Genomic DNA, 27188 nt, shown 5'->3' with positions numbered 1-27188 from the left:
CTTTCTCCTCAAGAGCTGTTCTGATCCCTGCCCCCCGTGGTCTACCTGGTAGTTGATTTATGCCCTGCAATGCTGGAAGGGAAGCAGAGGGCTTAAACCCACAGCTGCATGAAGCAGGGGTAGGAAGCTGCTGTGACAGGTGTCACTAATGTGCTAAGTGTCCCTACTACAGCATGACCTTTCCGGAGAAGTCCGTGTACAGAAATTATTTGATGCAAGTGAACACATTTTTTTACATGGATAAGGAATGTCTACTATTAAATTTTAATGTTTAGCAATTTTAAGACACATACTTTGTACAATGTATGTTAACTGCAAACCAAGTTCTTCAAATTGGTACCCTAAATAAAAAAATCATAAGAGAGTTGCATTAAAAAAGCCTGTACAGTTAAGAATGCTCAGAACTGCACTGGAAACCTATTATTTTCTTTAATTTGTGCTACCAGACTCTGCTTGAGATCTTTATGTCCACAAAGTCAGAAAGAAATGAATTACTCTAGAACACAAGGTGGGTCAGTCCCTAAAAAGGACACATTCAGAAACACCATTTCCTCCAAGTAAAGGTATGCTAACTGTATATTTGGGATCCATCTAATTTCAACTTATTTCAGAAGGCCATTAATAACAATTAGCAATAACATTCATCACAGATGCTTTCCACCAATATTTTGATAAGCAGCAATGCATGTACAATTCCAATGCACTTTGTTATAGCATATGAAAAGCAAATTATAAAGCAATGATGCTCTAAAGTCTGACACAGGTTAAAAAGTTTTAGATTCATTTATTTACTAATCTGGGAGAAAACTTAAATACATCTCTGCTTCAATACCTTCTCAGTCACTTGGTAAAATAGAGATTAAAATACAGTGTACATAAAGCATTATATCTCTTTATTAGGTATTTACTAACACTATTTTAAGAACATGAAAAATGTCTGCCAACTGCTTGATACCACCTTTTACTAATAAGAAGCCCCAAACCTCTTTTAATATATAAAAGCATGTTACCATATGTATTACTATAAATGCAGTCATGACAACTGAATGGTGTCATAAGAATCTTCTGCTAGAATGCACCGTCAAGGCAAATTTGAAATGTTCATTTTCCCAGTAGCATAGGTTTGTCTCGTCTCAGAATGTTTCTCATATAGTGAATGACACATTATAGGTTTTTCCATTATATTAAATGATGCTACTACAGTAAGCAAATGCCAGACCTACCACACCATTACTTGACCTACTGTATTCTGATAAAGTCTGTTTTAAGTTGCGTCTTTCCATCACATACTTTATGAACTGTAGAGGAACTCTAATGAAATAACTGGTTTAACTGCCTAAATTCACTGTTTAACTGGCATAAGAATGGCCTGTCACAAGCAATCTCCTTGACTAACCCATATACATATGTACATTTCTGTATGGATCAGACTTTGCAGGAAAGTTAGGGGCTTACAAGGCTTGCTGCAAGTAAACCCTTTTTCTCTTTAATTTTAAAGTAGTTCCTGGCTTTGTGTGGTATACATGTAAGTAATGGTGAAAGTGGTACATCAGCCATACCTGCAGGAAACAAGAGTGAAGAATTACAGCTTGATTCATCCCCAATTTACTTAATAATGTAACTTGTTGTTACAATTGTTGTTACTCAATATATCTTTTAAACTATAAGTTGAGTAGCCAGGTACAATCATTATAATTCCACGAGCAAATTATATTCTTGTGGGGAAAAAAACCCATCCCAGATGCAAGATACATAAACCTTTATTATTATAATTATTTGCTATATTTCTATTCATATATACAGAGGCTCAAATTTACCATCCAAAACAAAACAAAACAAAACAGGCCACTTCTTGTTGTCAAGTGCATTAAGTCATCAACAAATCTGATTGTGGGCCAGTTCATTTGATGTGTTCAGGTTGATCTACAGAGGTGCTGCTCCAGTCATTATGGCACTGTGAACTGCCTCTGTGTCAGCTTTCTAATTTTTTTTTTTTTACTTGGGATTGTTTTAGGGAGGCTGTTAACATAATTTGGGATTTATCTGTTATAAAATGTACAGCTATTGATAATTATAACTGCTCCAGCTTCCCAGTTTTTAAAAATTCTACTGATAATTACTTTCAAGTACACAGGCTAAAAGCTGTTTAATTGACCCCAACCCATGTGGAAGCACGCTTAGTAGATTATAACAATGGTAAATTATTTTGCCTACCATTTTTTTGGTTTTTATCAAAGTCGAAATACTTACCTGCTGGTGCCAAGGATTTCAAAGCTTCTAGAAGATGTGGACTAGAGAATTTGACCAGACATCGGAATGATTCCCTTTCAGACATGTTCACCATTTTAGGATTGCTTTTGAACATTGTTTCAAGCTGTGAACAAAGAAAAAGAAGTCCTGGTTATTTGTAAAGAGTATGCCATGTGTTTTATTACAAAACAATGCAAAATGTAAACTAAAGCCTAGCTTTCTTTTGCTGGACACTGTCCTCTTTTCTTCCTACTGTATTAACACATAATAACTAATACTTTTTTGACAATATGCCATTTATTTTAATGGCATACAAAAGCAGTATCATCATGTTTGCATTTGCTGGTATTGTTAGATATGCCACAGAATATAGGTTAGTCAAGGTAGAGTCTGGCTCATAGTCTGTTTGCTAGTATTAAAATGATTTAGATGAAAAAATACTTTGTTAATGAAAATCAGAGACTGCCCCCATGTGGCAAACCATTCTCTATTGAAAGAGATGCAACATGTCTAATCCATGATAAATCATTAAAGGTTATTTCTTGGAATCCCTGATGTACAAAGAAATCTTTTTTCTTGTGAACAAATTCAAATCATACATAGCTATTGGCATTACCTAGCTTTAAAAATACTCTGTGCATCTCTGATGTCCCTGTACTTCAGATCATCACTACTTTAAGTCTCATTCTATGATAATAACAAAACATGCAAAATAATAAATTTGGACATTAGATATATTTCTACTCAAATAGACAAGGATTCAGATTAACCATTTAAATTATTCCTTATGATAAATATTTAAACCAGATGCTCAAATTTAAAGTCTCTACAACCTAAATTTGCATGCAAGAGACATGTGATCCACCATTAGCTACATTTGTATCTTTTTTATGAGGAATTCCACATTTTTGCAAAAACTGGAAGAAACACTGGAAAATTCTTTGTTAGTGTGATATAACATCTATTGTTTTGTTGCTTCAACAAGACTTGAATTTGGCTTAAAAGTCTCTACAACCTTGTATTGTGCAAATTCTAATTTTGGTTGGGGACCATCACCAAAGACTTCCTGATTCACTCGCTGGATTCTCTCTTTTTCACTCTTATCTTCTTGAATTATCCTAGGATCCACTGGGAGAAAAAAAACAAAACGCAACAACTTGGTCAGTCAGTGTGGCACTGTTTAGCCATTACATGCATATTCTATTTCTTTGAGGAAGATTTTTGGAAGTGATACATACTCTGAAAACAAAGACAGATACTAATACTAGTGAAGGCACCAAACTGTTCAACAAGCAGTTAGAAGGTGAATATAAAGGCTATCTAGAAGTGCTATTAGATTATAACAGCTTGTATTGAGATCAAAGGCTACCAGTGAGTCACATTTGTCAATGTCCCCAGTATTAAAGTTTGGCATTGTATACCTTTTAGGAAGACAGTGCAGATTTGCCTACCACCTGCTCCTTACTGCTGGGTCTATCAATCCATCTAAACTGCTCAAGTTTAAAGATCAAATAATTTTTTAACTGTAGAGAAAGCTGGCTTGCTAGGAATTACAATAAAGTATGTGTTATCTGCCATTTTAGTAACCACCACACTCTGCTAACTGAAATTTCCAGCTGACTGGCAGGCCCCAACGGGGGTGGAGGGGTTGGAAGCAGGGGCAGCTGCTGCCACCTACCATCCTGTGCTGCCGCTGCTCTACATCCAAACAAAATGCGCACCTGAGTTGCCGCTGCTCCACATGTGGCCGCTGCCACAGCCACCCTGCCCTACATCCAGTCAAAAACAGCCAGCCTCAGATAACTGGAATTTTTAGATACCCAGCACCCGCCATTCCTCAGTTTGGCTGGAAGCACAGAGCTAGCTTTAAAAGAGCAAGCAGTCAGCTGGAGGCAGGCAAGCTGGAGAAGACCAGCACTGGCAGTCATGCCTTCACACCAGAGAAGATTAATAACTGCCCGAGACCCAACAGGAGGGAAGTAGCTGGCAGAGAAGGCAAAGTTGGTTGGACACAGGCAGTGTACCCCAGGGAGGAGATAGTAGAGCAGTTTAAGTCTGGTCATTTGGAGAAGTGACCAGCAAGAGGTGTGCCGGAGTGAGACCCAGACTGAAGATTTCCTGGAAAGGGATCCATTACAAGGAGTGGAGGTCCTGTACGTGGCAACATCTAACTGTGAGTTCATCAATGATACGGTTTCCTTCCTAAATTGAGATAAAACCTTACTGAATTAACTGATCTATTACGAAGATTGACATCTGAACCTGTATAAAAAGACTTTGAGCTTATTCTGAACTGGTTGATGAAAAGATGGGGTTATAAGGGGAGGTAGAAGCCCCGAAAAAACAGCCATCAATCTCACCTGAAGATCCTAAATTGTGAGAAGCCTTCCAATCTAAATTAATTCAAATCAAGTTGTGGCGGGCGAGAACAAAGGTGCAGCATACAGGCGCAGATATTGAAATAAGCCTTGGCTGTCAAACTAGGCCCCAGAGGGCGAGACCTACATTCTGATGCACCTCATTACACACCACCAATTGGGCACCGTACACAGGTGATGTGAAATCCTATAGGAGGAAATAAAGCTTCGCTGAATTGGAATCTAGAAGGGCCCTTAATGATAGCTGGAATTGCTTGATCCTAGGGCCATTTAGATTGGAGGAGAGTGGGAAGGCAAAGGGAAAAAAAAAGGACAGGCAGAGAGCACAGGCACAAATCCAATACACCTTATTGACTGAAAGATTCTAAGTCTTCCACACGAGACTTATATGTACCATAAACAGGTTCCACACTCTTAAACAGCTAAAAGCAAACATCTAGAAGTACTGGCACTGAAACAAACTTTAACTCTGCATATATACAGATTCATACATACACATATACAGATTTATGAGGCATGGTCCTCATCCTTGGATCTCTTAAGCATGGAAGGAGGTTGACAGTGCCCTCAACCCCACAAGCTAAAGGGTGTTTTTGATGTTTCAGGCATTATGCTTGGGTAGTTGTATGTGAGGACTGTTTCCCAGGTTCAGAAACAGGATAGACAAACACTTATTTAAGATGGTTTAGATAGGGATGATCCTGTCTTGAATGGATGGTTGGACTAGACGACCTGATGAGGTCCCTTCCAGCTTACTTTTCTATGATTTTATGCCCACACATACATACCGTTTTCTGGAGCAACATTTCTTTCTTGCAGAGGTTTTGGATGATGCGTTTGGAAGGTCTAAGCAAAAAAAAAGAAGTGATGAGAGGGTTAAACTGATGATAAAACACAACTGTTTATTTCTAGTTCTAGAAGACGTAGATGGAAACACTTCTTCAGACTCCTCTATGCTGCTTTCTGAAAGTCAGTTTTCTCCCTGTTTTTGCCAACGATAAGAAATTAAGCATCCCAAATTGTATTCTGGGATGTTATTCCTCCCATCTCTGATGATACTCAAGAGACAATTACTTATTTGAAAGGACTATTTAGATGAACAAAAGACATACTCAGTTTAAGTTTCCAAGTCAGTACTTTTGGCACAATGAAGCTGTAATACTACAAAACCACAAGATTCAAATCAGTGTAGTTTTAGTCTGGAAAAATATAACCAATTAGAAATGCCTCTAAGAAGCATTAGGTGGGAAACTAAATTTTAGATCACCACTTTAATGTTACCTTATTGAAAGGTTGTCCACCTCAGCACTGCAATACTACTGTAAAATGATGATCTCTTGGAGGAGGTGAATTTTCCCACCTTCTAAGAAGTTTAGAGCTAGGTCTGAAACAAAGAACCAAGACTTATTTTAGAATGAACTTTCAAAGGGGCTCACCTGGCTATACCTCTTAAACACAATATCTTTAAGGGAGTCTAAACAATGGCTTCGTAGCTCCATTTCACGGATGTCACCATAATTGGAAGCAACAATCAGTGCCTTTAAATAAAAATTAAAATATTTTTTATCAGCAGCTCTCAGCTATTTACAACATGATAAAGCTGGCAAGCTTTTTGGGCAAATGCAAAGTTTTTAGTAAACTGTTAAGCACAACTACTGTCGCTCACCTAGAATGATTTTTGTATCTGAAAGACAATATGAATGGAGAGTCAATGTTTAAAAAACGTAAGTGGAACTATTCAGATAATTACAGGCTTCTTAGATTGACAAAATAATGGAATGGCTGATACAGGATAAGAATCTATTAACATTAATCAACGTAAGAGAAAATTTATCATCAAACTTACTCAACGTCTTATTTCTATTAGATTACAAGTATTGGCAATGAAGAGTACACCAATACAAACACTGACATCTAGAACACATTTGACTTGACGCCACAGTGTTCTGATTAAAATAATATAGAGAAATAACAATATTAGCAAACACACAATAAAAAGATTTGAAAAAAAATGGTTAACTAAGATCTTTAGATACAATTATATGTGGATTTACTACCAAATATGTTTTTAAGGACGAACATTTAGAGTGCTTCAGAAAAAAGGGGAATTAAGCCACCATAAAAATGGAAGCAAAGCATAAGTTCAGTATTGTGCATATTTAGGAACACCTTGATTGTTGTTACGGTATGACCTTCTAATGAATTATTCAAACCTGGAGATTATGTTATCGGAAAGGTAAGTTTTCAACCTTCCAAGGTCTCAAACTCTCCTAGTGATCTTAACATCCATGTGATTTAGATACACAAAGGTCTATCCATCACCAAAACATTTCAATTTTCAAAACCCCTGATGCTCAGCAGTTGCATCACTGAGAACGGTATAAAATGGTATTTGCAGGTTGCTTTTACCATTTGAAATGTTATGTGTATCCAGAGTAAATCACTGCCACTCTTCAAAAGTCACAGATGTACAGCACAGGTCTTGGGTGAGCTGTCCTAAAATAAGTGATACGAATAGACTGTAATGCTATGATCCTGTATTTGTCAGTTACCATCCACCTTCTGCTCTAAATGTTTTGAAGCTATTGACCTGTCTCATGCCTACTAGCAGCAATTCAAGTTCAATATTCAAAACAATAGCAACCTGCAACCATGTACATTCTTCACACTTGCATGTCCGTTTCAGATTTATCAGTAACATAGTGCTATTTTGGTAAAAGCAGATTTTATGAAATAAATGTTCTGTGTAAAGAAACAGCTCAAAGGCAGTTACTGTATATGGTATTTACTAATGTCCAAATGTTGACATTTACTTTCATGTGGTAATGAAATAGTCACCTATGAAAACACTGACAGTAGGAATTTAACCTAAAGATCGTTTCTAAACCAGTTACACTTCCTGTTATGGTATTTCTTCATACCTTTAAATTGCCCATTTTGATAACTACACTATTTAAAAAAGATCAGTAACATGGTCACAGTAACATGGTCAAATTTGCTCCTTACCTGACAAAGCAGAGGCAAGTTGCTCCTATTAACAGATTTTGAAATGAAGGCATAGGGTGTCTGCGAATGATATACAACATAGGTGGCTTTGTATTGGTTTGGTTTTGTATATGAGGTCCCCCAAGCAATTCGAATCCAAATTGCATTATCTTCAAATTCTTTGAAGTTAACAGTCACCTTACAAAAAAAGCAAATTTAGTTTGTCACAAAGTTAGGCACTCAAAAATAACACAGGGCATGCCAGTTAAGACATGCATTAACACATCCCCATGACCATCTGATATACCATTGCAGATGAAAGAAAAACAGATCCTGCTGACCTGTCAAGGTTGCACTTATACTCTCAATAAATAGAGTTAAGAGGGTTATCTTCCAAACTGTAGCATCCACCTTTTATTAACACAAGTAAACACCCTTATCAGTAGGACCTACTTAATTTGCAGTTTCGTGGATTTCAGGGAAACCACGAAATCCAGGGTTGTTCCTGAAAAATCAACAACAACAAAAACTTAATAAAAATAAAATGCTGGCTCCACAATGGGAACCGTGGTCTTCACTGCAAAGAAGGGAAAGGACCAACTGGCGTGGTTGCACAAAGGGCAGTAGACAAGATGGCAGCATCCCCCTCATACTTGCTCCTTCTCTTCTCCCCGGGCCTGTCGGCACTGAGGAGTGGGGCTGCATCATCAGCATCCAGCAATTAATGGCAGCCAACAATCAAAACTGAGGGGTAAGACTGCATGAACAGCAGCCAGCAATGAAAATGCTAACCAGCAACCCCTTTACTGCACCCCGCTGCCAGGGCCACTACAAAATGACCTTGGAATTAGAACTTTACGCTATGATCAACTTGTGAAAACTGGTAAATCTGACTGTGATTTAGGTAGACCCTTACTTATCAGAAACATAAGCAGCTCATTACAAAATTCTTGATTCAGAGATAACAGGAAAGGCAACGCCTCCTTCAAATACTGATTAAAGGAGTATCATTTCATAGTTCTGAAAACCACATCTGCCCTTGTTGGCCACAAGTGTCTCCTATATGAGGTTTGGCTACTAAACAGTATGCAGCTTAAGGACCATCACTTTCTGCTAGGCAATGTATAAGTTGCTTTCAACATACTAGAGAACTTATTAATATAAAGTCACACAGAATCCAAATAGAATTTGGAGGAGATATTTGGTCAGAGGCATGTTTGCTCATGTCTTATTGCTCAACTGATTAGAACATGATAATTAGTGTGTAGGCCACAGGCTAATCCTGAAACACTGCACTCTCCTAGTCAAGCAAGGTTCTTTGGGTTGATGTGATTCCTTTTATTAGACCAGCTAAACTAGTTGGAAAAAAGTTCTTTGCAAGCTTTCAGGCACAAACACCCTGCTTCAAATGTCAGGAGACTCTGCTGCTATTATGAGTTCTCCAAGGTAGACAAGAAGCTAAAGTGTAACAAGAAATCTGTGAAAACATAAATGAGTGGAAGTTTGGAAGACAATGGGTAGAGATGGCGTGGGAGGGAGGGAGATGTGTGAAGGAATGTAAGCGGTCAGGCAGGTTACCTGGTGATTTAGATATCGAGCAGGTTATATAATGTGTCATAAATCAAATGTCTATATAAAGTCCATTGTCTTCCAAACTTCCACTCATTTACACAGATTTCTTGTTACTTTAGCTTCTTTTCTACCTTGGAGAACTCACAACAGCAGCAGAGTCTCCCAATGTCTGAAGAAGGGTATTTGTGCCTGAAAACTTGAAAAGAACTTTTTTTCCAACTATTTTAGTTGGTCAAATAAAAGATCGCATCTACCCAAAGACCTTTGCTTGCCTATATGCTTAGATCAACAAGGCTACAAGCAACAACTCTCCTAATCTACACAAACAACTTTCCTATTTTGGACCAAGCAAAACTTCTGATGTTTTTGGTTTTTTGAAGTACAGCATAACCTGTAGACAGTGTCACTCTATAGAGAAAACATAAAAAGACTAGAAATGCAATTACAATTCCAAGAACCCTGAAAAGGACAAGGCCCTACCTTAAGGCAGAACCTAGGCACTTTTCACTCACCCAGGACAAGTAAAGGTTACACCTTGGAGAATTATGCAACTATGTGTCCACACAATTTTGCACATAAAACGTATGGCCATGCATAATTGCATAATTTTACCTGGGTGGTGGTGCATGACTGGACAGCTTGTAAGTGGGGAGGGGAACTCCAGCCTCTGGGGTGGGGAGTCCCTCCATCACATGCTCCTCCTCTTCCCCCCCACCCCCCAGTGATGCACAGGAGCCCTCATGGCTGTGGCGGGCGTGCAGCTCCAGCTGCTGAGTCCCAGAAGCCGCACGTAGCTGCACAGAGTTGGCTCGGCTGGCTTGCCGGTGCGTGCCATTGACTCAGACTGAGCTGTCTTCATGTTACTCTATAGAGAACACATAAAAAGACCAGCAATTACAATTCCAAGGATTCTGAAAAGGGCATTCCAGCAGGAAGCTGCATGTGGAGGCATGGAGCCCGCCTGGCTGATGATACGTGATTCTGTGCCATGACGTGCGGCTTCCCACTAGTGCTGGAAGCCCCATGTGGAGGCATGGAGCCCACCTGGCCCGATGGTACGTGGCTTCTGCCTGCAGTGCCGTGAGCCACACATGCTGGTCTGGTTCAAAGGTGTGTGCCAGCAGGCCAGACTGGGCAGGCTCTGTGCCACCACGTGCAGCACATAATTTTGAATTTTTCTGCACATAATTCCCTGGGGTGTGAAAAGTAAACACCATTATAGAAGCAGACACAAACATAATTTTATTGCATTTCAAACATAGCCACTTGAGAAATCCATAACTTGACCTCAATTTTTGTTTCAGTGATAGGACAAAATAGGAAATACCTTCCCACGTCATATATGGAACTGATGTATTCTTACATTTATCAGAGCTGACTGAATTCTTCTCTTAAATTTGCGTTTGAAAGCTGAGAAGTCAAAAATGTCAGTTTCTCCTCCTATAATGCAAACAAGACACCACTTTTTGTAAGCATAGTATTTTGTATTTCATCCTGCGCTAAAGCAAAATGGCATTACAATGATATAGCTTTTAAAGCAAAATTAAAAGCTACATGGCTGTTAGGCAGATCAAAATACATATCATAACAAGTTTTACTTCTAGGTAGAGGTGCACTGAAAAAGATTTTTCTGGCTGATACTGATGGCCAATTATTAACCAGCCATATTGGCTGATACCAATCCAATTGCCAATATCCAGCCCGGCGGCTTAAAGCAGTGCCCAGCTGGTAAGTCTGTGCGGAGAAAAATTGAGGCTGCCATGGTGAGGGAGGGAGTGGGGCTGGGGCAGGGTTACGCACTGCCCAGTCAGAGCGGAGCCGTGCGCAGTCTGTCCCAGGCGTGTGGCTCCCCATGCTGCATGCACCCCCAGGAGTGGCATATGTGCCCCCCAGACTTGTGTGCAGGGTGAGGGCAGGCTGCCTGCTGTGGGCTTGGGGCCAGGGGCTGTGCTTGGGAAGGGCAGCAGATTTTGGTAGGAGCTGCCTCTGTGGCCCAGTGAACAGGACCCAGAACTAGAGGGACCATCATACTGCCATGGCTGCCAAGGTGAGGCACAGCAGTGGCATAAAGTTGTGCTCTATGCTACTGCCAGGTAGGCAGGGGGTGCCTCAACCCTGCTGGCATGGTGCTCCCTGCTGCGCTAGGTCCCACCTGCTGAGCCATAAAGGCAGCTCCTGCCTGGAGTTAGTCTGTCCTGGCTGCAGCCCTACACCCTGCTGTGTGCTTAGAAATCTGGGGTGGGGGGGCCTTGTGCCACCCCCCCCCCCCCCGACTTTCCTGGTGGGAGCTGCTCTCCACCCCACTGCCTGGCTGTGTTGTTTTAATTTAAGATAATAATATTAAAACAAACAAGTATGACTGGTCATAAACTTTAAATAAGCTTACTAATGGTTAGCCTTGGTGTATCCTTTACCACTTTCTGATGCTTTTGTTTCAGACTAGCCTATACTGGTTTCTTGCACTGAAAATATCACCTCAAGGGAAGTCTACTAGTTGATACAAAAAATGCTCCAAAAGTATCATAAAATCCTAGACTGACCAATGAAGGGTAATTGGAACATTCAAAAGCCTACAAAAAGTTAGATTTTGTAGCAGCCTTTCAAAAAACCAAAGTAATCCAACATTCTCATTCTATGCTTCAATTACAAAGACAGAAAAAGTCTGTAAAGCTCAAAACTTCCAGAAGTCACAGTTTCCATTGGCTATGTTGGGAAATTCCTCAATCTCTTGGCACTGTCCTGCCTTAGACCTCTCTCATCCAATGATGCAGAACTGTTAGCTAATTAGAAAAACATATATAGGCTGGTAGGAAATCACACTTGGCAGACCATAGCGCTGCACTGGTGGTGATGGCTAACATTTCTGCAGTTAACCCTTTCCACTGAATCTGGCAGAAAGGGTTTGGGTTGTGTATGCATGGAGAGTGGCGGCCCTTTGTCCTAGTGCTTGGCAGCCTTGCTCACTCAGGGCTGACCGTTCAAGTCCCCTCTTCCATCCCCCAAGGTCTACTCTAGAAGTAAAAATAGAACACTTCAGTGGAGGGCTAGAGGTGCCTTCGACAAATTCCTTAAGCTTATGTTTAACGATACATCATGTATCTCCATGTAGAGCAGCTGACTAGAGGCAGATTACGTAATAAATACTGAGTGACCTTCCTGACACTTTTTTGGAAAAAGTGGTATCTACACACTGAGGGATGAACCTCTTTGGACTGCTATAGATTACTAAGACCTAGAAGAATGAGAATCCTGTAGAGGTAGTTATCATTGAGAAAAATCTTACATACCTGCTGCTTTGGTCATTTGGTAAACTGTCCAAATCCTTTTGTTCTGAAAAGTATGGTTGTCTGGGGAAATAAAAGTTGCCCAATAGAGTGATGGATAAAGACATTTTTTTTGACTAAACTATTCCCACACATTATTTAAAATCAGATTCCTTTCAAAATTTCCCTAACACCAAATATATTCTAATTTAGAAGTAAAAATAGAGATTTTTTTTTATATAAGAGGCATGAAATCCTCTTGTAATTTGACTAAGCAATTAAGGGGAAGATAAACTTCTTCTAATTCACCAAATTGCAGCAAGTGCAACGTATAAATTACTGTAACTCATTCTTAAATCAAATTAAAAATTCAGGATTTGGAAAAGCTTGACAATCCTGGACTATACAGAGCTCTCAAAGTAGTTGAGAATGCAGTTGAAGCCATACACAACAAAATGTGATAAGAGAAATCCCTGGACCAGCTATTATCTACATAAAATTAATATTAAAGTTTGTAGTTCCATGTAAATTATTAGGCAATGATGATTGTTCCAGATGTCACTGTCCAAAGTAAACTTCAAAAACCACCACTGGGGAGAATTTGAAATACATTTTATTTGACCCATGACCTTGATGTTCTACATGATTTGTCACTTCTGTTTAGAAAACACATGACATATTCAATCTAGAAATGACAAGATAAGAACAACCAGCTTTGTTGTACAAAAAATACTTTTAAAACACTAAACGCACTTAAAAGACAAACCAACTGCTTATACAACAACCATAAAATAACTTGAAGCAAAATAAAAAGAAACAATACTTTTACTTACAAATAATGTCTAGAACTCCTGCTTCCTTCATACTTGCAGGCTTTTCCTGAAAAAATGTTGATAGTACAAGGTAAATCATAGGGCCGTAAGTTCTCATAGAGCCTGCATTAAAATTGCAATTCAAAGAAACTTACAATTTAGTCCCAGGAGTAGATAGCATTTAAAAGAAAACATAAATTAAAGTCCACAGCATGCAAGGCCTTTTCCAAAGTAAAACGGCAAGATCCCAGTCTCAGATAGCATCCAGAATAACGATACCTTAAGCTAACACTCTCCTACCAAAACAAGGAATTAAATACATATTTAAAAAAAAGAAAAACAGTGAGGTGCAGTCTATTTGGGATTAAATAACTCAGCAACAGAAGTGTCTTTCTAGAGATACAGAGGTATAAGTTAAAATCTCCCTTTTGATTTGCACCAGATGCTGCCCTCAAGACAGCCAGCAGTAATAGGATACCCAATGACAGCCTAGGAGTCAAATTCTGCTGGACGTGATGCTAGACGAGGGGTGGGCAAAATGTGGCCTGTGGGCCAGATGCGGCCTGCCAGGCTATTCTATCCGGCCCGCAGGTTCCCTAAAAATTTAGAAAATTAATGTTTATCTGCCCCTGGCTGCCTGTCATGTAAGCTCTCAATGGCTTGCCAAGACTCAGTAAGTGGCCCTCCGCCCAAAATAATTGCCCACCCCTGTACTAGACTCCATGTGCCACCACCTACAAAATCTGGCGTGCCTTAACCCTAGCCTGAGGGGTCACGCAGGGTCAGTGGATCTTTAACTTAAGTACTCCTTCTGGACAGACTGCAATTTAAGTATTTCAGATCCGTGTTAATGTTTAATACAGTAATTCTCAGCCACGCTGAAACCAGCAGGTAGTTAAGTTTAAAATGAACAAAAGGAAATTCTTTTTCACCCAGTGCATTGTTAGCATGAGACTTGTTGCCACCAGACGTGGTGGAAACTGGCAGTTCACAGCCAGATGCAAAATGGGCTTGAATGTGTTCTTAGAGCAGTGGTTGTCAACCAGGGGTACTTTGAAGGCCCCAGGGGGTATGTGGTAACTGCTGTGCACTGTACAGCTGCTGAGGACTCCCTGTTTTTCAACTAGTTGCTGGGGGTACACCCACCAAAAAAAAGGTTGAAGACCCCCGTCTTAGATGAAAGGGGTATCATCAGCTATTAAGCATGGGATTTAGGGGCATGGCCTCTGACTCAGAGCTTCCTAGACCAGGCAGGCTGCAAGTACAAGAGGAGCAGTGGGAGAAACACACCTCCCTCTCCCTTCCTGCATCTGCTCCCTGCCGCTGCATGACACCTGAAACTGGACCTAGGTATGACCCAACAGCTGGCACCGCACAAGGCTGGCACTGTTGCGGTGCAAACATGACCTGCAAGATACACCTGGAGATTTCCAATAGGAGTCCACAGCCGCAGCTTTGGTTCGATGCAAGAGCAACAACCGCTCTATGATCTTTCTGAGGCCAGAAAAGCGAAGAGCTGGCATTTCCCAGGGCGGGACCAGGCAGGCTGAGAAGGGCCGGGTTCAGTACTGGGTTTCTACGGGAGGCAGCGCTGCCAGGTGTACAATAGCGATTGTATCGATATCACGATTTCAACCTCCGCCCAATCGTTAACGTAAGAGGGTTTGAAATGTAGGATCAATCTTTGAGGCAGCTCCTTGCTGCAGCAGATGCAAAACCCAAGTCGCTCTCAGGGAGTCAGTCGTAACCCACCTGCTCGCCTCCAACAAAAGAAATGTCCCACTTGGCAATATTGAGGACAGACTGCAAGTGATACCAAGGAAGCAAGACTTATTTTCATACTTTTCCAGCAGCCGATGGTTTTTCACCTTGTTTGGATGCTTCCCATACAACGGTGTCGTACTTAAGGAGGGCGCGTTTGGAGAGGATGGAGCCCGCCCAACCCAATAAACAGATCCTCCCAATAAGGCCCAGTATCGCGCTCACCTGGCAGAGTTGCACCACGGCGTCGGCGATCGTCTCCTTCAGCGGCCGCATGTCCAGCGCCTGCAGCCGCGCGGCGGGCAGGAAGCCCCAGGCCTGCAGCAGCGCCGGGATGTGCGGGCGCGGCATCTTCAGCACGGTCCGGCGTATGAACTCGGCCACCGTCTCGTCCATAGCGCTGCGGAGCCAACGGACACACCGTTATCGCGGGGCCCGGGCCCCGGCCCCGGCCCCGGCCCCGGCCCCGCCTCACTCACTCACTCACTCACCCGCCCGCCGAGCCCCAGCAGCGCCGCCCGCGCGCCGCCATCTTCCTCGCGCCAACCGCTGCCGCTCGAACCAGCCAATCCGACGCCCCGGGGTTGGAACCGCCCAATCAGCGCGTGGTCCGGCCCCGTTCAGCCATGACCCGTGACGCAAGTTCCGGGCCGCCTGCTGCATCCGGGTTACGTCCCCTGCCCGGTGAGGTGAGAAGCTGTAGCCGTTGTGGGGTGGGGGATGGTATTTTTTTCCCCACCGGGTACTGGGCCCGATCCAGCCTGTCGTGCCATGCGGCTGATCCAGTGCATGGGGATGGGTACAGCTGCGGCCCTGTCACTGCCTTATTTGGCTGCCTGGCAAAGCCCCGGCCCCAGCCCGGAGCCGATGTTGATGTGTAGTAATAGTCCAGGTTAGCAAATTCAGTAGCTAAGAGCGATAGCAGTGTTAATTTCCTGGACCGTGAGGACCCCTGCGGGCTGGATGCCATCCACAGGCTGGGGGCTGAGCACCCCTGGGTGAAACTGCTAGCAAGAAAAATCACATCTGTTCTATGTATGCTCTGATGCTAAAGAATTACTAGTGAGTACATACAAAAGCACTAGAACTCTTGGTTCCAAAATGATACCTTTTATCAGACCAATTGGGAAATCACAAGAAAATTGTCCTTTTCTGCAAGCTTTTGGGGTCAAAGTCCCTTTGTCTGGCTTTGGGAAAAGTACAGCTGGTACAAGACGATAAAGAGTCCCCATTGGTAGGAAATAAACTTCATTTTTGTACGGAGGGAGCTGAAGATGGAAGGCTGTCCCTCCGGGTCCAAGAGAGTGTCTTTGTGAGGTGTGCAGAGTAACTCTTTGATGTGTAGATCAGGTAGGATTACTCCCCTGAAGGTGTCAGATAGCAGGCACAGAAGTAGAAAATCTTCCTTGTTGTTCTGCAGTAATGTTTAAAATCCCAAATCGGCTAAAATGTGGCATCTTCAATGTTTCCACGTAGTGATTAATTAAAACTTGCAAGGAGCATTCACATATAAAAACTGTGATATGCTGGAAGTTGGAGCATGTGCATAGCCTCTGACATGCATGTATCAAACCTATTTCTCTTCCTGTTTCCCGCCAAATTTCAGTACAGAGGAGTTGGGGCCAAACTCTTCCGCCTTGACTCCTGTTAAAATCTGATTTTTTTTTACTGTGGAATTAAGGCTGAACTGCAGGATCCTGTGGCTAACTTATCCAAGATTCAGCCTGATTTCCATGGAAACTAGCACAAACAAACTGCTTGGGCTTCTGAATTGGTTACAGAATAGAAATTGAATTGTCATTTTATTTTATGAGCTTTTAAGAAGCATTTCTTTCTATTTTTTTTAAAAAAGAACTATAAATGTAAAGTCAGTAGTGAATGAGGTCCTGCAGTGGGATACTACTGAGACCTGTTGACATGCTAGTATGTGGAGGGAAAAATGTGTGTGTGTGTGTATGTATATGTATATATATATGTGTATATGTATATATATATATGTGTATGGATCTACTTAAATTGAAGTGAGACAGAATTTTTCACGGCATGCAGAGCTGCTTTTACAGATGTCTTGCGGTGGCCCCACCCCTCAGCGGTGATTGTGGAGGGGCGTTGGTGGAAGGGAGGACAGGCAAGGGGGCAGCCACCATCTTGTCTGCTGCTGTTCATGCTGACCCGTCAGCCAGCGCCTTCTCTTCCTGGGAGTTGAGGCTAAAATTTTTTTCTTAATCAACTATAACATTCATATTTTTGGGGAAGTTTCCAGGATGGAAATGATTTATTTTGGTGATATCATGTTCTGCTGCTTCTAGACATATAGTATTTAAGAAGATTGGCTCCTTCTGTGCATCTAGATTGCAGTCTTCTCTGCAGACACTTATCTCTCATCTCAGCGCTAGCATTTTCTTCTTTGGCCTTGGTTGTGCTGCTGGAACGGACTTTGCTGAAAAAATGCTAGAATTATCTTCCTGGTTGCTTATTCTCTCCATGTCTTTCATGAAGTAACTGCTGGAGAGCCAGCATTTTATTAAGTTTTTTTTGTTGATTTTTGCATACAATCCCAGATTGTGTAGTTTCTGTGAAAGCACAAATTAAGTAGATTCCTATTTGTATAGGGTGGGATAGGAGTGGTACTGAATATAGACTGTTGGTCAAGACCAATTAGCAAGGATGCAGAATTGAGAGACATTCAGCTAACATGAATAGTGTAGGTTCAGAATAGTGTAGGTTCAGAATATAATTCTTCTTGTGTCAGACTTTTGTATAACATAATATAATCATTTAAAAGCACATTTAATTTTGTTTCGTGTTTAAAGAAAAATTTTTCAGTAATAAATGTGACAGGACTGTTATTGGAGAATTTCAAAAAACAACTGATGGTACAAATGATAAACTATATCAGGGGAGAAAGTAAAAACAGGGTATAGTTATTTCTCTAGTGTTGACAGTAATTCTTGCTTCTCATGGTTACTATGCCACCTCGTGGACATCCTTATTCTTTTTTGCAGCTTACTATAAATCAGTCTAAGATCATTTTATGAAATGTGAACATTTAATACCGTGAAATAGTACCATTCTCTAGTTTAGATTTTACATTTACTGATTTATGCTTTATAAAATACACAATAATTTTATAAAAATAAAAATGTGGGTTTCTGTTTTGATTCCTGTTTGGCTATGGATTGACATATAGGACTCATCTTTCATACAGATGTACCAGGAAAAGTGTTGCTAAGATCATGAATCTATGAATCACGTAATTGTTCTTGTGTTGTGCTAACAAGTGTCATAAGTGAATCGGTAAGTGAGACAAGTTCTTCTTCCAGTCTAACCTGGAGTACACTGTGTTGAAAAAAGCAAGTAGATGAACTCGGGTATTTTCTATTTCTAGCATAAAAGTCTTTCTGCAAAGATTCTTTCTTGTCTCTGCTGCTATTCAACAAATAGCATTCACCCCTTTAGCATTTTAGCATCGTATATCTTCCATACATACTCAGGCAGACGGAATACTCCTCTTCCTCTGTAATACTTATTTGAAAAAAAAAAAAGTACTCATGAATGGTGCCAAATTAATAGTCCTGACTTTGTGAAATTGTTCAGAGAACACACATTGCAATGTCAGCTGTGCCTCCTCCTTGCTGCATAGTCAGCATGCCTCAGTTAACTGTGCAAGTTCCTCTACCAGTGAGATGCATGCCTTTATCACAACAACTGGACTGAGGTAACTAATTCACTTTACACAGGGTGCTTATACACAAGCAGCAAGGCTGCTCCAACACGCTGGAATTTCAGTGTGTTAACTGCTGGAGCTTGGCAATTGCTGTATCCCCACAGTCTCCTGCACCTTGTGTATCAGCATCCCTGCGCTTAAAAACAGCGGCAAGGGTGCTTGAACTAAAGTTTGTTTGACAAGCTTTAGTTCAAGTGCCCCTGCTTCCATTTTTAAGCACAGGGATATTGATACATGAGGCATGGCAGCACCTTAATTAGATTGGCTCTCGGAGCTGCCCTAATTAAAGTGCCATTTCGGAGCATGTGTAAAAGTGCCCACAGACCTCTGAAGAGGTGCCCTGCACTAATGACTTCTGGTTGCTAGTGGATTTGATGTGGCAACTTCAGGTGAGAGACTGTTTCCTCTTATTAGTTCCCTACTGTGAGATCTTTATTCTACTCTTTAGGTGACCCACCTGTGAATGAGTGTTGGGAATGTTAGAAGATGCATGTTGGAGAAGTAGTTACCACAAATAAAAAATGTATTGGAGGCATGCTCCCAGTAATACATATAGCAGCATGGCAGTCTCATAGAAACAAAGTAGCTGTTATTTGTGGCTTTGATAGGTGAAATCCTTTCCATGATACAATTATAATTAGGTCTTTTTTTAATCTTTGTTACTTATTCTTTGCTATCATGTCTTGATTATACTTTCAAGTCAAGTCCTATAATGGAAAAAAATCTTGTTTTAAAAAGGATTAATTACCTCTTGTGTTGAGAGGGAGAAGTCACTGGCAAAAATGTTCTAGCCTTGTGGAAGTGTGTGTAGACTGTCTCTCTAGGATAGTATAAAAAAGCTTAAACTGTGGCCTTACAAAGGGCCACAGCTGTGAGGGCCACTGGCAAAGGCAGGGAGTGGAGACAGCTTCCTTTTCTGTGGTAGAAAAAGTCTTTCTGCATTTGGCCTTCAGATACCATGAGGATGTGTCCTATATAAGAGTAGAGTGTTTGGGTTTTTTAGCCCCTTTCCTTATCTCTAAGTACTTAATTACTTTATGGGGTATGCCAACTAGGGGAAGGTATTGTCAATTCTTCTATTTAGTATTCAGCTAAGTTCTCTCTCTTTAGGTTTCCTTATTTTTTATCAGTTTGGATCATGTTTTGTAATCACTACCTCATAACTCTAAACCCTAACGGTTTGCAGCTTGGGGAAAAACGGCCAAAGTAATGAAGCTAAAGTAATTATAATTAATATTAAAGTACAAGCCACTGTAGAATGAATGGTTTCTTGTTATTTAATACGACTTTATTAATAGTTCTTCCCAGGCACTTTGTTTTTCTGAAACAGCTAGAGCTAAAACGGTATCTTTTTTCTTAATTAAGTATAAAGATTCATATTCTTTTGGAAGTTTCCAGGTTGGAAATAAATTATTTCAGTGATATCACATTCTGTTGCTTCTAGCTATATAGCATTTAAAAAGATTGGCTCCTTCTCTGTATCTAGATTGCAGTCTTCTCTGCAGACACTTATCTTTCATCTCGGTGCTAGCAGTTTCTTCTTTGGCCTTGACGGTAGTTGTGCTGCTGCAATGGACTTTGCTGAAAAATGCAAGAATCCTCTTCCTGGTTGCTTATTCTCTCCATGTCTTTCATGAAGTACCTTTACAGGCAAGGTCAGTCCCCAGACTGCTACACTTGGCATCACAGTTTAGGGAGGAGGTAAGCAGCCAACAGTGTGGGGAGTAAGGATATGTGTGTGGGGGGGACAGGTTAGGGACTATTTGGATGTATACAAGTCCATACAGCCAGATGTGATGCACTCAAGGATGCTGAGGGAGTTGGCCGATGTGATTGCAGAGCTGCTGGCCATTATTTTTGAAAACTTGTGGTGATTGGAAAAGGGCAAATGTAGTGCCCATCTTTAACAAAGAGAAGAAGGAGGATCTGGGGAACTACAGACTGGTCAGCCTCACTTCAGTCCCTGAAAAAATCATGGAGCAGATCCTCAAGGATTTCATTTGTAAACACTTGGGGGAGGAGAATGATTAGGTCCAGTCAGCGCAGATTCACCAGGGGCAAGTCATGCCTGACCAACCAGATTGCCTTCTATGATGAGATGGCTGGCTCCGTGGATGCGGGAAAAGCAGTCGGCATGATATATCTTGACTTTAGCAAGCCTTTTGATATGGTCTCCACAATAGTCTCTCAAGCAAGCTGAGGAAGTATGGGTTGGATGAATGGACTGTAAGGTACATAGAACACTGGCTAGGGTCATCAGGCACAAAGGGTAGTTATCAGTGGCTCAATGTCTAGTCGGCAGCTGGTATCAAGTGGAGTGTCCCAGGGGTCGGTCCTGGGGCCAGTTTTGTTCAATATTTTCATTGGTGACATGGAATATGGGATGGGAGTGCAAACTATAATTTGCAGATGATACCAAGCTGTGGGGAGTAGTTGTTGCACTGGAGAGTAGGGCTTGAATTTAGAGACCTAGAAAAAAATGGAGGATTGGATCAAAAGAAATCTCAAATATCATGGGGTTCAAAAAGGACAAGTACAAAGTCCTGTATTTAGGATGGAACAGTCCCATGCACTGGTGCAGGCTGGGAGCTGACTGGCTGGGCTGCAGCTCTGCAAAAAAGGACCTGGGGGTTACAGTGGACAATAAGGTGAATATGAGCTAGCAGTATGCCCAGGTTGCCAAGAAGTCTAACAGCAGACTGGGCTGCATCAGTAGGAGTCAGCAAAGCAAGAGAAGTGATGGTTCCTCTTTATTCAGCACTGGTGAGGCCACATTTGGAGTCCTGTCTCCAGTTTTGCACTCCCCACCCTTACTACAGAAAAGATGTGGAAAAGTTGGAGAGAGTCCAATGGAGGCAACTAAAATTGTGAGGGGGCTGGGGAACGTGACTTCTGGGGAGAGGCTGAGGAAATTGGGCTTACTTAATTTAGAGAAGAGAAGGCTGAGAGGGGATTTAATAGCGGCCTTCAACTATCTGAAGCGAGGTTTGAAAGAGGATGGAACTGGACTGTTTTCAGTGATGGCAGATGCCAGAATAAGGAGCAATGGTTTCAAGTTGCAGCAAGGGAAGTTTAGGTTAGATATTGGGAAAAACTTCCTCATGAGGAAGACAGTAAAGCACTAGAACAGGTTAACCCTGGAGGTTGTGAAGTCTTCTTGCTCGGAGGTTCTTAGGACCTGGTTAGACAGAGTCTTGGCTGGGATAATCTAATTGGGTGTGGTCCTTGTTTGAGCAGGGGTTTGGACTAGATGACCTCCTGAGATGCATTCCAAAGGATTCATCATTTCCTCTTGCTTCCACTGCAACAAATGAAATGTTGAAGTGCCTTTGCTTTTAATACATTTCAACTTTTTGCCCAGTTAATCAACTTCAGGTTTTCACCATTGCTCTGCTGACATTTGTGGCCTTGTGTACTCACTTGCCTGCTGCTCTCAATGCAAGGGAAAAGCAACGTGACAATCTACAGAGCCATCATCTTGTGCTTTTGTAAATCCTTCCTTAAAATCTTTCTGCTGTGATGCTTGCAAATTACTGCTTCCTGGCATTGGATAGGCAAGTGATGAATTGAAACTTCTAGTTTGCTTTCAGATTCTCGTCTCAATATTACCTCCTATCCATGCTTTTATTCTCTTTCCATTTAGTCTACCAGTCTCATCTTTTTCTGACACAGATTTTTAAGATTTTGAAGGCAGGGCATGTCTGCATGTGTCTGACAGCACTCCAAGCAAGGGGCCCTGCACCTTGCTTGAGATTCCTGGGAACTGCTATTATACAGGCAATCTTTTTAAAAATATTAATATTTCATAACCCTTTTTTCCTGTAAATAGTCTGTTTCTAATGACAGTAGAAGCTGGCTCATTTGTATTCAGGTTCTCAGCCTGCTTAGTTTTCAGTGAGTTGCCAAATTAAGGGTGAGCCATTCAGCTATTTGTTGCGGGTTTTGCTTCAAAGGGCACCACTTCTCCACTCAGATGGAGCTCATCATCAGTGGTCCCGCCTAGCTGACTCGGGAAGTGGCGCCCTTTGTAATAAAAGTCCTGCGCAGTGGCTTGCTGCAGCTCTTTCTACCCCCGGTTACTTCTTGAAGCCTAATCTTTGTAGGGGAGGAGGAACCTGATCCTGTAAAGCAGTGGGGGGCCAGCCTGTTTGGCAGGCTTGTCACATATTAGCCTCACATGCAAGTGCTACTCTGATTGCCTTCCCCTTCACCTGCTCTGTTTTCTGCTCCCTGCCCTATCTGCTGCTGTGTTCTCTTATCCCTCCCTGATCTGCCTCTTGTCACACACACAGACTGCCTGTGCTACAGGTTGGCCATCCCTGCTGCAGAGTATATGGGGATGCTGTAATCTGCCATATGGGTCTGGAAAGCTGTGTGTGTATTTTCCTTTTTTGTAGCAGTCCTTGTCTTCCTGACAATCAGAAGCTACAGCTTTTGATGCTCAGTCTTGTTTGCCTTTGCTTTTTTCATTATTTCTGTTCAGTAACTGCTCAGCTGAGCCAGCATCCTGAATGAGTTCTTTTCACGTGATACTGAATGTGCTGGAAAACACATAGATTCATAGATGTTAGGGTCGGAAGGGACCTCTGTAGATCATTGAGTCTGACCCCCTGCATAGGCAGGAAAGAGTGCTGGGTTCAGATGACCCCACCCAGATGCCTATCCAATCTCCGCTTGAAGACCCCCAGGGTAGGGGAGAACACCACCTCCCTTGGGAGCCCATTCCAGATTTTGGCCACCCTAACTGTGAAGAAGTTAATGTCCAGTCTAAATCTGCTCTCTGCTAGCTTATGGCCATTATTTCTTGTGGCCCCCAGGGGCGCCTTGTTGAGTAGGGCCTTACCAATTCCCTTCTGCGCCCCCGTGATGAATTTATAGGCAGCCACAAGGTCGTGCCTCAACCACCCACATGTATGGATGCGTATGGTGTAGAATTGTGTAGGCATGTTTAGGATATGTTTTTGCTTTGTAGAGCTAAGCTTGTGTATTAGGGATGTGCTTCTTAATTGGTGCTATGGATGGGCTCTGAGGGCACACATGGGGAGGGTGTGAGGAATTAGACTGACTACATCTTTCCTTCCTCTTCTCCCAAAGTTGCCATTGTGTCAGGCTGGCACATGCTAAAGTGCCATACTGCTCTACATGGGAAGGAAGCATCTTTGTGCAGCACTCTGGGGGAGCTAATTGTCTGCTAGAGGCAATGGTAAGGAGTTAGCCCAAGGTGCCATGCTATCCTGATTTCAGTTGGACAGGTGGAGCTGTCCACAGTGCACTACAGCAAGCAGGCCACACTAGATAACAACACAGCCTCCACCACCAGAAGTTCACTTTGCAGGTATTAAGCTGGCTTCAGGATCAGTAAGGCTGAGAACTGCAGTTCTGGGGCAAAAGTAGTTTTTATAAAAAGGCTTGCAACCTAATTTAGTTGGGTGTTTCCCTTGCTTCCTGGGTGATCCTGTTTTTTAACTGAGACCAACTTGTGTTTTCCCTTCTCCTCCCTCCATCCCTTCAAGTCCTCTTGTCATTAAGTCCAAATGTTTTTTCTCTAAACCCCTTGGACAATGTGCAGTGCTAAAATTTAATATCCTAAATGCTCAAATCTGATTCCATCCTTTCACTTGGTTCCTCTTGGTAGGTCCATATTAGTAGTATTTGCTTGAAACCCGTTTTCCAATTTGGTAAGTGAAGGCAAAAAAAGACACTGTAGGCCAGGGGTCAGCAACCCCCCGCACATGTGCCAAGCACAGCACACAAGGCCATTTTGCTTGGCACACCACTACCAGCCTGGGCTCTAAGCAGCTGCTGCCTGCCACGGAGTCTGTGCTGCTCCCAGCAGGCAGCTGGGAGGCTGCAAGCAGACCAGGCTCCATAGGCTGTCTGCAGCCTGGAGACTGCAAACAGCTGCTCCAGGCATGTCGGCACTCTGGCACCTTCCAAGTTAGACATTGTGGTTTTTTCAGCACTCCAGCCAAAAAACGTTGCCTACCCTTGCTGTAGGCCTTAGTAAAATTACAGTTCAGATTTTGGAGATGCCCTTCATCTTGGATGCTGGACAGTAGTCAACATGGGTTAAAGGTGATAGTTTCTCTGCGTACCTGCTCTGGCTTTGAAGTTCCTAATAGGCAAGATGTCTCTTCTACTTGTTTCACTTTAATTAACAGAGCACACAGGAAACGATGTTCCTGCCTGCATGGTGCTCAGTTTTGATTTGGTCTGTTCAGAGTTGTATAGGACTGGAAACTGGTTCAAGAAGTCAGAAATAAAATGTTCTCCCTCTCTCTGCTTTGTGTTACAGTGAAACGCCTAGTGTATATTTTTAGCTTCGGTTGATATTTTCAACCAAATTTGTCACATGCCTGTAACATGCATTGCGCTTTGCCAAATGTGTAGAGGAAAAATATGCAAAATTAACATCTTTTAGATAAGATTGTTTAAAAAGAGATCTCAGGAGCTGCCTGTATGTTCTGCCTCCTCAGCAGTTAGCACAGTCCCTTGAAATATACCAGCGCCTTTAAATAAATATGGGGAGTTAATCTTTAATACTTCTCTCCAAATAATCACTTCATATATTAATGGTGTTTGCCTAGCATTTTACAGCCCATTTTTCTCCCAGAGCAATTGCTCTACTTTCCTAATATTATTCTTGTACTTTAGTACTAATATTTCTTTCAAAGCAATTGCTTGTTTCCCTTGGTATTCTTTATCCAGTATTTGTTAATAGTTCTCTTAAAGCAGTTTATATTCCAGAAATTGCTTTCCAAATATTTACAGCTAACTTTTTTGAAGATTATTTCAATTCTGATATCCTTATAAGCTACCATCTATGTTAGAAGTTTTTCTACATGGATTTGTTAAATACTAGTAAGATGCTTACTATGTGAGAACTTAAACATTCCTGACAACACAGACCCTTTTCCCAGTTTTCGTTCTTGAGATTTCACCTGTCATAGTACTCACTTTTCTTTCTTTTTTAAATAGTATGTGTTGTCTTTATCTACTTTTGGGTCACAAAGTTAATACTGAGTACTTACAACTTTTAGTCATGGATGTCATAGTATTTTACAGACCTTCAGCCCTTCACCATCTGGGGTAAGTGACTTATAATATCCATCTAGTAAAGAAGCCAACTGAGACGCACAGCCCATAGTGTGTTTTAAGATGGACTAAGCTTTGAAGAGTATAATAATAAATTGTAGTATTTTTCTTTAATTCAGTAGGATTTTATTTTCTGTAGTTGAGGATTATATAATAAGTTATTGCAAGAGCACTGTTGCCATGAAATTAATTGTTTTTAAAGTATTTTATAATTCGGGGGGGGAGGGGGCTATATAAATCACAGGTACAGTCCTGTAACGGATGTCAGTTGGAAAGCTCACTTGAGTAAGAGTGATCGATGAAAAGATTCCTAATTGGTGAAACGTATGGTTGATCATATGTGTTTAAACCATCGGTATCTTTTCATATAAAGTGAAAACAGAAAACGGAAATAAGTTTCTTTATATGACTCACACCAGTGACCCATTTTAAATGAGGCAGGGCTGTGGCTTTTCTATTGTCAAACTTCTCCCATATCTTTTGCTTTACTGGAGCATGTCAGTGCTTTATACTTTTGAGAGAACCAATTAAAATGACATTTTTTAGCAGTGGAGGATTTGAGACTGGAATGCCTGTAAAAGTAGCTGGTGATATGGCTAGCAGTCTATCATTGATTTAATAATCAGCTGGCGAAGGTCATTGACTGACTAGCCTCTCAAAAGACTGTCTGTGCTTATGCTATAAGGAAAATCTACAGAGAAATTAAACATAGATTTGCTGAACTGCTCAAGCAAGAGTTCTTACTGAGTCGTTCAACTTGTTGCTCAAACTAGGGCTGCCCTTTGCTCATTATTTTGCCAAGTGGAACATTTATCAGCTCGCATCGTTTGTAGGTTTTGCTTTGCTCTGATTTATAATGCAGTATTAGACTTCCACATAGTGACTTGGGGGACAAACCTGAAAGAAAATGCCACAACAATTATGTTTATGTAGGTGTGAGTTTAGAACATGCCAGTGAGAGTGCATTTTTACTGGCAACTAGGAGACAGCTGAGCTGAAAGTGAGCATTGATTTAAGAGGCTTTCATGTCTGCTTGGATTTCTCTATTTAAATCACTTTTCTTCTGTGAGTATCAGACTCTTATAAGACAGTGCATTGCTTGATTGAGGAGGTGCATACATGTAATTATTTGCTCAAAATTTCCCATCCCCATTTTATCTGTACCATTGATAATGAGCGGTGCATTAGCGTAGCCAGAGCTTTAGTTGGAATGTTGGCATCTTAAGCATTACTGTCTGACCTAACCAGTGTTTTGTCTGTACAGGAGGGATCTTGTTGACAAAAAGGGCGGGGGTGTAGCTCTCTATGTGAAGGAAAGCTACATGTCCCTGCAAGCTGATGTTGG

General features: G+C 41.6%; 2 protein-coding genes across 2 annotated transcripts in view; one reads left to right on the top strand and one right to left on the bottom strand.

The window, feature by feature from the left end:
- Window positions 1–245: 245 nt before the first annotated feature.
- CENPN (centromere protein N) lies at window positions 246–15451 on the bottom strand. The gene is made up of 10 exons (XM_019535931.1): window positions 15247–15451; window positions 13282–13327; window positions 12473–12532; window positions 10549–10625; window positions 7635–7811; window positions 6065–6166; window positions 5417–5474; window positions 3266–3378; window positions 2251–2374; window positions 246–1559 (listed from the first exon to the last, which is right to left on the bottom strand). The coding sequence occupies exons 1-10, from the start codon at window positions 15415–15417 to the stop codon at window positions 1444–1446; spliced, it is 1044 nt and encodes a 347-aa protein (XP_019391476.1). The 5' UTR covers window positions 15418–15451; the 3' UTR covers window positions 246–1443.
- Window positions 15452–15631: 180 nt separating this feature from the next.
- The window catches only part of CMC2 (C-X9-C motif containing 2), a 30805-nt gene continuing 19248 nt past the window's right edge, over window positions 15632–27188 (top strand). The window contains exon 1 of the mRNA XM_019535930.1: window positions 15632–15710. The gene's annotated coding sequence lies outside the window, so the exon portion shown is untranslated. The remainder of the gene's footprint in view (window positions 15711–27188) is intronic.

Source organism: Crocodylus porosus, unplaced genomic scaffold (assembly GCF_001723895.1).
Source record: "Crocodylus porosus isolate Cpor-Errol unplaced genomic scaffold, CroPor_comp1, whole genome shotgun sequence".
In the NCBI taxonomy this organism is placed as follows: Eukaryota; Metazoa; Chordata; order Crocodylia; family Crocodylidae; genus Crocodylus; species Crocodylus porosus.
The sequence above is the reverse complement of the archived record's forward strand: the minus strand, read 5'-3'. Positions and strand labels throughout refer to the sequence as shown.